This window comes from Aethalodelphis obliquidens, unplaced genomic scaffold (genome assembly GCF_003676395.1).
Source record: "Aethalodelphis obliquidens isolate GAN/ISIS:26980383/991018 unplaced genomic scaffold, ASM367639v1 scaffold1, whole genome shotgun sequence".
Taxonomy (NCBI): Eukaryota; Metazoa; Chordata; class Mammalia; order Artiodactyla; family Delphinidae; genus Aethalodelphis; species Aethalodelphis obliquidens.
In genome coordinates this window covers 71,151,922-71,164,331 of record NW_020837945.1, presented here as the reverse complement: position 1 = coordinate 71,164,331, position 12,410 = coordinate 71,151,922, and the positions used below count along the sequence as shown (strand labels likewise).

At 34.7% G+C, this 12,410-nt stretch overlaps 1 protein-coding gene across 2 annotated transcripts in view; it reads left to right on the top strand.

The window, feature by feature from the left end:
- Positions 1-12,160, top strand: part of FYTTD1 (forty-two-three domain containing 1) — a 32,661-nt gene extending 20,501 nt beyond the window's left edge. The window contains exons 5-9 of one of the 2 annotated variants that reach the window (XM_027107405.1): positions 865-961; positions 1,385-1,446; positions 3,181-3,255; positions 8,343-8,469; positions 10,100-12,160. In XM_027107405.1, coding sequence (XP_026963206.1) covers positions 865-961; positions 1,385-1,446; positions 3,181-3,255; positions 8,343-8,469; positions 10,100-10,198 — 460 coding nt within the window. In that variant the 3' untranslated portion in view covers positions 10,199-12,160. The remainder of the gene's footprint in view (positions 1-864; positions 962-1,384; positions 1,447-3,180; positions 3,256-8,342; positions 8,470-10,099) is intronic. The other variant, XM_027107412.1, reaches the window with a different exon arrangement.
- Positions 12,161-12,410: the final 250 nt, after the last annotated feature.

The following is a 12,410-nucleotide window of genomic DNA, read 5'->3' as shown; positions in this document are numbered from 1 at the left end:
GCAGCTTTATTCAACTGTCATCTCTTTTTCTTTTGGGAATCATTTCGGAGTACTTTTTTGGAAAAGGGAAACTTCTCAAATAAGAGCTTGTCAATTACATGAACCATTAATGAGCCCATGTTAATTGGGCTGGCAGGGAAATTTTGCATTTGAGCTTCTATAAGTTTGGAGGTAAGATTAGGTGACCTGTTAAACATTTATTTATAAAAATAAATAAGTAGACAGAAATGAAAATTTGTTTTCTCATGTTTTACCAACTTTCTATAGAAACTAGAAAGGAATTGGTGAAAGTCAAGTCAAACATATAATTAAGATTACAATGTTCTAAGCAGGAGAGAGCAAACAGTGGAATAGTGTAAGTTTCTGTGTGATTTATATTAATATATGAAGGTTTCTGAGTGAAGGAGAGAAAATTGGAAAAGATGTTATATTTCAAGATTTTCTCTTCATTTTTTGTTTTCAGCGGTTTGACCATGATGTGCCTAGGTGTGCTTTTCTTTGTACTAATCCTGTTCATAAATCTGTACATTTATGTCTTTTACCAAATTTAGAAAGTAGCATTAAAAATGTTATTTCAGTGTCTTCAGAAGAGACCTTATATGTCAGAATATTAGACAGTTGAATATTTGTAAGAAAAATTAGGTCAGAATTAACCACATTGTTATGTAGTCTGCTACAGAGGGAGGTATTTGTAAATCAGATCTCAATAGCTTCATGTAAACAAGGGTATAATTCAGAGTCTTTGTGTTTAGTGTGCCTCAGATTTTCATCCTATGAATTTAAATATTTTTGTTTATCTTTTCAAGATGTTTGAAAGTTGTTAAGTGGCCCACACTATTCATGGTGTACGTGTTTTTGTTGCAGAAATAACATTCCAGCCAATTTTACCAGGAGTGGAAATAAATTAAGTCATCAGAAAGACACTCGTCAGGCAACTTTTCTTTTCAGGAGAGGCCTGAAGGTATAAAAAACCCTTGGTAGTGTTTTCTTTTTACCCAAACAAAGGATCCTGAACATCCACCTTTAGTAATCCTCAATCATAGACATGGCCCATGATTGAGGTAGGGTTTGGGTTTAGAATATGGAGAACATGACATTAGATTAATTCCTTTTTTTTTTTCTATTTTCTCTTTTGTTGTCCTCAGTGGCAGTGTCTTATAAGAATTTAACATGTTATTTAGGAATAAACTTTTTACTACTTGTTCTGATACAGGAACCTGAACAAAGAGGTGTTGTTAGAATAGGCACATGCCCCTCTCCTGCATTCACACACCACACTGGGTTATAAAGTTACAGAGCAGGGTAGCTCTTTGGATTCAAATCCTCTGCTTTCTATGGGATCCTCTGCTTTCTATGGGATCTACTGCTTTTTTTTTCCCTTCAGGTTCAGGCCCAGTTGAACTCAGAACAACTGCTAGACGATGTAGTAGCAAAGAGAACTCGTCAGTAAGTTTCAATTTGTTTTTCAAGATGTCATTTCAAAACTCCCAGAATAGTAGTGACCCAAATTACTTTGTACCCCAGTCGAAAAGAAATTAAATGAGACCCAAAGTGAATTAACCATTGAGCCTGAAATAAATAAATCCTATGTTGTTTTTGTTTTTTCCCCAAAAACCTTTTTCATTTTCACATGTCAGTGTTGTAAGTTTTAGCACCAAATACATTACTCTGTATTTTAATTTTTTTCTTGCCTGTTTATTCCTTTTTAATGAAACAGCTCTTTATTTTTTTATAACTACTTTCATACAAATGAACCAATTCAGGGAATAAATAGAATAAAATCCAGTAGCGCTTTTAGAAAATTTATAGATTTTTAAAAACAATAGGATGTTTTCTTTTCACATATTGTTTTTTCCTCCTTACCCCGTGAAGGTTTTTTTCAAGAATGTATTTTTGTCTGTTAGAATTGCACTCCCCAAGTGTGAGTTGTAACACTCCATCAATATGATCAGGTTTTAAAATTAAATCATTTAAAATTATGGCTACTTCTGTGAAAACAGAGCATATAAAACATGATCATTGTCCAGATATGATGCCATCTATAATGGGCATGATTTTGAGCAATTGGCGTGTCAGAAAGGCAACTATTTGAACTTGACGCTGGCAATATTCTTTTGCACAGGAGTCAGGCATTGGAAACCAAAAGAAAGGAAATAATGATCATGACATATTTGCTTCTGCAATAAACAGTATTTACATAATTGTAATAATGTAAATGCAGCTTATTTGTTTTGAACTTTAAGAATCAATCTGTAGAAAAAAGCACAAAATACTTAATTTGGTAACAGTGTGATATAAATGTCAGATTTTGACCAACATAAATATAAAAGTAAAGCTGGGGCTTCCCTGGTGGCGCAGTGGTTGAGAGTCCACCTGCCGATGCAGGGGACATGGGTTCGTGCCCCGGTCCGGGAAGATCCCACATGCCGCGGAGCGGCTAGGCCCATAAGCCATGGCCGCTGAGCCAGCACGTCCGGAGCCTGTGCTCCGCAACGAGAGAGGCCACGACAGTGAGAGGCCCACATAACGCAAAAAAAAAAAAAAAAAAGTAAAGCTGATAAAAAGTGAGAGGTACAAAATGGGTGAAGAGGTGGAGGGAAGGAATTAGAGATGCTACTATCCGTTTATACAAAGTGGGTAGGGGATAATGTCAAGAGACACTACTAAAAAAAGAGATTTTAGTATATTTAAAGTTGTAATGGAAGTAAAATAGTGATATAGCCATCAGAACGTTTAGAGGTAGGAAGAGAAACTAGAGGATAGTGTAATGAGCTGAATCCTTACCATAGCAAGATAGTATTACATATGCATTTTGTTTAGTGAACTGGAAGTAACTAGCAAGCAGGAAAAACAGGAAAGGTTAAAAGTGCTGCCTCTGGGGAGCAGAAAGGGAGAATAGTGGGGTAAAGGACTGTTGTTTCTTATTAGAAGCCTTTCTGTATTATTTGATTTTTTTATGTGCATATATTTGTTACACTGAAAAATATTTAATAAATTCAGGTGTCTAGTTCTTACACCCAGGATGCTGATTAATTATATCATGGTGGGGCCCAGGTGTCTGTATATCCTAAAAAACTAAGAAAAAGTAATGGCTACTTTAAAATGTATGTTTTAATGTGGAATACACTATAGGATTCATAAACTGTCATTTTAATGAAATTTTTGGTTTTTTGAAACTAGGTGGCGGACTTCCACCACAAATGGAGGAATTTTGACTGTATCCATTGATAATCCAGGAGCAGTGCAGTGCCCAGTGTAAGTCTTTTTTAGATTTTGCAAAAATTATAACTTCTCTCTATAAGATAATAGAGAAATATTTGACTTTTCTTCAGAGTATGATGGTTATGTTAGGATAAACTGAGACAAGGGTAAAAGTAATACTTGTGGTATAAAGTGGAAATAGTATAATATAAAATTAAAGGTAGGAGATTCCCTAGTGGTCCAGAGGTTAGGGCTCGGCAGGCGCTTTCACTGCTGAGGCCCAGGTTCAATCCTTGGTCAGGTGGAGAACTCAGATCCCTCAAGCTGCACAGCATGGCCCCCAAAAACAACAAACAAAAAAATCAAAAATAACAAAAAAAGTTAAAAGTAAAAGCTCCCTGATTCCTGGTTCTACAGCCAGGAAAGTAACCACTTTTAACAATTTCATATATTTATTTAAAAATTGGTGCCCATATAACATACTATGTACATCTATTTCTTGTGTATAATCATAAATGAGATAATACCATGCATACTTGCTCCCTTCTCCCCCTCCCCCCAGTATGCTTTGGACTTCTTTACTTTTCATTACATACAGATGTACGTTCTTTTTAAAGGCTTCATAATGTATTCTTTTATCTAGATGACCTTAATTTAGTTAACCATTCCATTATATGTATTGCATTATAAACTTTCTAGGTTGAAGCCGGAAGTGATGTTGCCTAGGGATGGGGGGTGAACTGAACCCCGATTTGACAGGCAAGATGTGAGACTTAAAGCACAGGGCCGGAGGTCAAGGATGCATTTCAAGAAAGTTCTAAAACCATATCATCAAATTCAGCCTGATAGTTGACCTAGCCATAGACCAGACCATAACTGGCACTCTTAAATTTTTCACATCAAAAAGTATCAGGAATGAAAATCTAAGCTCTATACTTAAAATTTAAAGTCCTGTATCAGCCAGTAGTCTAGCAGATTGGCTAGTTTCTTGGAAATTCTTGCAGACGTACTCAGGCTTCTAACACAGCAGAGGAAAATATCTCTGTGTTGATATTTTTCACATTATGTGTGTGACCCATTAGTAGGTTATGAAATCAGTTCTGTGAGATGTGATGAACATATTGTAAAAATAAAATAAAATAATAAAATTTTTTTTCAACTTTCTAGGTTTATGGAGTTTTGTTTTTAACTATCTAGCCATTTTAATGATTGAAATGAAAACCTAGGATGATTCTCTACGATTTTAGAGGTTGCTTTATTTTAGTAGAAGATCAAGACTTGGAAATCGCCAATCCTTCCAAATTGTTGAAAAGTTTGTAGTTCTACTTACAGAGGTATTCTGTGAGCGATTTATAAATTTTAGTCTCTAGATTAGTCAGTCAAGAACCAAGTATTTTTTTGAATTCAGCAAGGTTGCGGGATACAAGATCAATATTCAGAAATCTGTTGTGTTTCTATACACTATAATGAAAAGCAGAAAGAGAAAGTTAAAGAAAAAAAAATCCCATTTAAAATTACATTTTAAAAATACCTAGGAATAAACTTAACCAAGGAGGTGAAGGACCTATATGCTGAAAACTATAAAACGTTGATGAAGGAAATTGAAGATTATTCAAAGAAATGGAAAGATAATCCCATGCTCTTGGATTGGAAGAATTAATATTATTAAAATGACCATATTACCAAAAGCAATCTACAGGTTTAATGCAATCCCTATCAAAATACCCAGGACATTTTTCACAGAACTAAAACAAACAATCTTAAAATTTATATGGAACCCCGAAAGACCCCAAATTACCAAAGCACCTGCTGAGGAAAAAAGAACAAAGTTGGAGGTATGACCCTACCAGACTTCAGACTATACTACAATAGTCAAAACAGCATGATATTGGCACAAAAAAGGACACATAGATCAATGGATCAGAATAGAGAGAAATAAAAGCCATGTACCTATGGTCCATTAATCTATGAGAAAGGAGGTAAGAATGTGCAATGGAGAAAAGACAGTCTTTTCAACAAGTGGTGCTGGGAAAACTGGACAGCCACATGTAAAACAATGAAATTAGAACATTCCCTCACACCATATACAAAAATAAACTCATAATGGTCTAAAGACCTAAATGTAAGACAGGAAACAATAAAAATCCTAGAAGAGAAAAAAGGGGAAACACCCTGACATAAATCATAGCAGTATTTTCTTGGATCAGTCTCCCAAGCCAAAAGAAATAAGAACAAAAGTAAACAGATGGGACCTAATTAAACTTAAAAGCTTTTGCACAGCAAATGAAACCATAAACAAGACCGAAGGACAACCCTCAGAATGGGAGAAAGTATTTGCAAACAAAGCAACTGACAAAGGATTAATGTCCAAAATATACAAGCAGCTCATGCAGCTCAATATGAAAAAAACAGCCCAATCCAAAAATGGCTAGAAGACCTAAATAGACATTTCTCCAAAGAAGATATACAGGTTGCCAAGAAACACATGAAAGGATGCTCAAGATCACTAATCATTAGAGAGATGCAAATCAAAACTACAATGAGGTATCACCTCACACCAGTCAGAATGGCCATCATCAAAAAATCTACAAACAATAAATGCTGGAGAGGGTGTGGAGAAAAGGAAACCCTCTTGCACTATTGGTGGGAATGTAAATTGTTACAGCCACTATGGAGAACAGTATGGAGGTTCCTTAAAAAACTAAAAATAGAACTACCATATGACCCAGCAATCCCACTACTGGGCATATACCCTGAGAAAACCGTAATTCCAAAAGAGTCATGTGCCACAATGTTCATTGCAGCTCTATTTACAATAGCCAGGACATGGAAGCCACCTAAATGTCCATCGACAGGTGAATGGATAAAGAAGATGTGGCACATACATACAATGGAATATTACTCAGCCATAAAAAGAAACGAAATTGAGTTATTTGTAGTGAGGTGGTTGGACCTAGAGACTGTCATACAGAGTGAAGTAAGTCAGAAAGAGAAAAACAAATATCGTATGCTAACACATATATATGGAATCTTAAAAAAAAAAAAGTGGTTCTGAAGAACCTAGGGGCAGGGCAGGAATAAAGATGCAGACCTAGAGAATGGACTGGAGAACATGGGGAGGGGGAAGGGTAAGCTGGGATGAAGTGAGAGAGTGGCATTGATATATATATACTACCAAATGTAAAATAGATGGCTAGTGGGAAGCAGCCACATAGCACAGGGAGATCAGCTCTGTGCTTTGTGTCCACCTAGAGGGGTGGGATAGGGAGGCTGGGAGGGAGACGCAAGATGGAGGACATAAGGGGATATATGTATATGCATAGCTGATTCACTTTGTTATAACGCAGAAACTAACACACCATTGTAAAGCAATTATACTCTAATAAAGATGTTTAAAAAAAAACACACATAATGGTCTAAAGACCTAAATTTAAGACATGAAACAATAAAACTCCTAGAAGAGAAAAAAGGGAAAACACCCTGACATAAATCATCGCAGTATTTTCTTGGATCAATCTTCCAAGCCTAAATAAATAAGAACAAAAATAAACAAATGGGACCTAGTTTAACTTAAAAGCTTTTGCACAGCAAAGGAAGCCATCAACAAAATCAAAAGACAACCTACAGAATGCAAGAAAATATTTGCAAATGATGTGACTGACAACAGGTTAATATTCAAAATATACAAACAGTTCATACAACTCAATACCAAGAAAACAAACAATCCAGTCAAAAGGTGGGCAGAAGACCTGAGTAGACATTTTTCCAAAGAAGGTATACAAATGGCTAGCAGGCACGTGAAAAGATGCTCAGCAGTGCTAATTGTTAGATGCAAATCAGAACTACAGTGAGGTATCACTTCACCTGTCAGAATGGCTGTCATCAAAAAGTCTACAAATAACAAATGTCGGGAAGGATGTGGAGAAAAGGAAACGGTTGGGATATTGTTGGTGAGAATGTAAATTGGTGCATCCACTGTGGAAAACAGTATAGAGGTTTCTTAAAAACTAAAAATAGGGACTTCCCTGGTGGGCCAGTGGTTAAGAATCTGCCTTCCAATGCAGGGGACGTGGGTTCGATCCCTGGTCAGGGAACTAAGATCCCACATGCTGTGGGGCAACTAAGCCCGAGCACACTGCAACTGCTGAGCACGTGAGCCACAACTAGAGAGCCCACATGCCGCAACTAGAAAGCTCACCCACTCTGGAGCCCATGCACCACAACTAGAGAGAGAAGCCCACACACTGCAACGAAAGATCCCATGTGCCGCAGTGAAGATCCCACATGTTGCAACTAAGACCCGATGCAGCCAAAAATAAAGTAAATTAAAAAAAAAAAAACTAAAAATAGAACTACCATATCCAGCAGTTCCACTCCTGGGTAGATAGCTGGAAAAAACGAAAACACTAAATCAAAAAGATATGTGCATCCCAATGTTCATAACAGCACTATTTACAGTAGTCAAGACATGAATGGATAAAGAAGATGTGGTGTATATATATATATATATATATGTATGTATGTATATATATCTACATACATGTATGTATGTATGTATATATGTATACAATGGAATATTAGCCATAAAAAAGAATGAAATGCTGTTATTTGCAGCAACCTGGATGGACCTAGAGAATGTTATGCTTAGAGAAATAAGTCAGAGAAAGACAAATACTATATGATATCATTTATATGTGGAATCTATTATAAAAAAATAATACAAATGAATGTATATACAATGCAGAAACAGACTCAAAAGGGGAGAGAGAAAGGAGAAGGAAAAAATTAGGTGTTTGGGATTAATGTACAAATTACTATATATAAAATAGATAAGCAATGAGGATTTACTATGTAGCACAGGGAATTATACCCATTATCTTGTAACAACGTATAATGGAATATAATCTGCAAATACTGAATCACTATGCTCTATACCTGAAGCTAACACAATATTGTAAATAACTATACTTTAAAAAATAAAAAGAACCAGGTTTTTGGTTTTTTTTTTCTTTTGAGAATGTAAATAAAATAGCCTTCATACATTTGAACATGTGTACAAGTCAAGATGTCTTATGTACCAAATGATTTATTTTTCTTCTTTTGATTGTTAAACTGGTCTCTTTTTAATTTTTTTCTGGTAGAACTCAGAAACCACGATTAACTCGTACTGCTGTGCCCTCATTCTTGACAAAACGGGAGCAATCTGATGTAAAGAAAGTTCCTAAAGGTGTCCCCCTTCAATTTGACATAAATAGTGTTGGAAAACAGGTAAATTTTTTTTCCCTGTATTTCTCTGGGCTGTTCACTGAAAACATTTTAATTAACAAAACAAATGTTGTATAATGAATTAAATAGGATATCCTAATGCTCCTCAACCCCAGGAAACCACTGGTCTATCTGTTTTCTGTCTCTAGATTTGCCTATTTCAGACATTTCATGTGAATGGGATCATATAATATGTGAACTTTTGTGATGGGCTTTTTTCATGGTTTATCCATAATGAATATCAGTTGTGTTTTTTTTTTATTACTGAATAACATTCCACCATATGGATATACTGTGTTTTATTTATTTATCAGTTGATGGACATTTGGATTGTTTCCATTCTTTGTCTATTGTGATTAATGCTCCTCTGAACATTCATGTACATATGCTCACACAAAAACCTGTACATTCACATACATTTGTGTGTTTGTATATGAGTATATGTTTTTATTTCTCCTTGGTAAATACCTAAGAGTGGATTGCTAGTTCATATTGTAATTCTGTGTTTAACCTTTGAGGAAGTACCAGATTGTTTTCTGGAGAAGTAGCTGCAGAACCATTCCTACCAGCATGTAAGAGGGTTCTAAATATTTCCATGTCCTTGCCAACATTTGTTATTATCTATCATTTGATTTTAGACATTCAGATGCAGGTGAAGTGGTATATCTCACCATGGTTTTGACAGTTTTTGTATTAACCTTGTATCTCGTAATCTTGCTAAAATTCACTTACTACTTTTAGTAATTTTATAGATTACTTAGGATTTTAGAGTTTCTTTCCAGTCCTTAAACCTTTTCTTTTTCTTCTTTATTATAATGGCTAAGACCTTCAGTTCTGTGTTGAGAGCATGTTTGCTTGCCTTGTTCCCAGGCTTGAGGAGAAAGCATTAAGTTTTTCCCCATTAAGCATGATGTTAGCAGTAGGTTGTTTTTATCAGATTGAGGAAGTTCCCTTCTATTTGTAATTTGCTGAGAATTTTTATTTGTTGCATTTTGTCATTGACATAAGAATCTTTGGAACTGAAGATAAGAATTTCTGTATGGAAGGAAATTCGACCAAATTTATTTTGCTGATTTTTATTTTATTTTGTCACTTGTTACTTTCCTTTCAGAAATGAAGTATAATTGGGGTGCTTTTTCTGCTATTAATCAAAACCAGATTTTGATTTGAATTTGATTTAAGTATTTGTAATGAACTCAGAAATTAAAGAAAATTTGTTTCAAAATATTCACAAATCTAAATAACTTTTATCAGAGGCATCACTAGAGTTGGTGGCAGTGTTTGCAGACCCTAAAAATAATTCAAATAGAGAAATCTTTGGGTATATACTTGTAAGCATTACAGCGTATGTGTTTTATATAGTACATAATATTATAATGGTTAGGAGATAGGGTTTCTGAGTCAGTTTCAATTCTAAAGCTGCAAGTAGGCAACTTAACTAACCTCTCTAAACTTCACTAAATTCACCTATTTCATATGGTGTTTGTTAGAATTAAAGGAGTTCATACATATAAATATTCAGGAAATGTTAGCTGTTTTTACTATGAATCACCATTATGATCACATTATTTTTCCAAAGCAAATGTGGCTTACAGTCAAGTTGTTAATTTTTGTTTTGTTTCGTTTTCTCTAGACAGGGATGACTTTAAATGAGCGATTTGGGATCCTGAAGGAACAAAGAGCCACTCTCACTTTCAACAAAGGAGGAAGCCGCTTTGTAACTGTGGGATAGGTCCCATGTCAAAGGGACTTTTGAGTGATGACTCTTTTAAAAATCGAATTCTTTGAAGAGTGCATCACAGAAATTCAAGAAACTTTATTTCAAAATATTCACAAGGCTAAATAACTCTTATTTTTTATTTTTGAAGTTGTTGTTTTTTTTTAACATGTATAAATAATGCCCTGAAAGAAAAACAGGGACTATACCTATATGTTCTTAAAGATTTCATGGTTGGCCCAGACAGAACAATTCTCTATTTGACTTCTTTGGTTTCTCATGCAGCAGAAAGAAGGCGGAAAGATAGAAATTGATTATTTTTATGATAGTGGTATTTAGGATCTCATCACCTTTGCCCATTGTTTTACACTTTGCCATGGTAAATCTTGGTCTTCAGGATTTGAAGTAGGTCCCTTTGTTGCTGTCACTTATTCTTTAATAGTGTTGATGTAATAAGTGCAATTGACTTTTCTTCATTAGGGATATAAAAAAATTATTAGAATTCCAGTTTGGGGGTTTAAGGTTTATGGGAATATCTGAACTTGGTTCATTTTTCAAATGTTAGGTTAATCCTCCAGAGTTTAAGGATTAAGTAAATCCTTAATGCTGAACTTTTAACAAGAAATGTGACTCTAGGCATAGGCTCAGTTTAAAATGTTAGTGTTTTTAGTGTTTGAAAGCTATAAATGGGTGTTTACAAGGTTATCTGATAGAGAGCCTCCTCTGAGGAAAGTCTAGTGTAAAAATCTGATAATTTGTGTTTAGGAAATGAAGAAAGCATGAGAGGAAGTAGCAGGTGGAAGACAGGTAACTGAGGAGAAAAACTTTAAAACCTAGGTCACAGGTATACTGTTTGGATTTAGTGTAGTCTTGAGTCTAGTGTCCACAAAGAATTCTTCAAATGATATTTAGAATAATTATAATTTTAAAATGGATTGAGTCCCTTAAATATTTTGATAGTAAAATTAGCCATAAAGCCCTAGACTTCTTTTTAGAGAAGTTAAACTTTAAGTTTGCTAAATTAAACAGTATACAGCTCTAAAAATAAAAATGTATATGTCACCAGGTAAAAGTGCAAAATGATAATAGAGTTACATTATAACCTTGTTTTGTACCTTTGCTTCTGATTTCTTGTATAAAGTTCAGGTATTTAGGGTGAGAAGAGGGTTTTCCCCCCACACTCTGGAGGGTTAGGAGGAGTTAGTTCATTGTGCCAAGCTAGTGCTAAACGTCCTTAGATGGTTGTAAATTATAAGTTAGGGTATAATGCCAAAACGCAGCAAAATAGACTACACGTTACAAGTTTGGTCATTTTGAAGCTTAACTTTTTGGTTTGCTATAATGTTGAAACCTCTAAGTAGGTGTTAGTTTCCAAACAGTGTATTATTAGTGTTGATTTTCCCTGTTAAAAAAACACGAAACATTAAGTCATGGCTCCTGCCTGCTTTGCGGTGTGTACTAGACTTCATTGTTGTCTCTTATGCTCCTTGGGTTACTTGGTTTATGCTAGCCACGGAAAGCTATCAATAACAGTTTCCTGCTTATACCAAAGAATTAAATCTGATCCTTAATATCTGGTATTTTGCGTGTAAGTCTACTGATAAGGGATTATTGGAAGCCAGTCATACAATTTGAAAGTAAACTGTAGTCTCTCCATAGGCTGAGGACTCAGTGCAAAACGTTTTTGCAAGTATGAATGCTTAGATTCGATCTATGAACAATACATTTTAGACTGGTTGAGAATTACTGGTAACTTATTTTGAAGCAAAGGAAAAACAACTGAGCACGAGTTTGCTGTCTTTAGAACAGTTTGTGAAAATATGGTATAAAGATGTTTTCGTTTTCTTGTTATTTTAAATATTATTGTACAGAGCTATTATTAATGCCTTTTTTTAATCTTAAAAATTGCCCCAAATATTGATATTAAGTGTATCAAACAAAGTGTCTTTGGTATATTAAACTTTTGCTCTTCATGCATCTGTAATCCATTTTCTTTTTAAATACAGAATCTTGCCTTTGTTACAGCCAAATTAAAATTCTTGAGTGCTAACATGTATATAAACAAAAGAATATGCTTTTTTGGAGGAAAATTTTCCCTTCTTGGAATGTGGTTATAATTATCCTTTTTCAATTCTTAAAGCTTTTTTTTGTTTTTTTAACAGGATGCAACTTAAATTTCCCTTTGCATCAAGGTGTATCCAAAACATTGATGCAGTGCATCACAAAA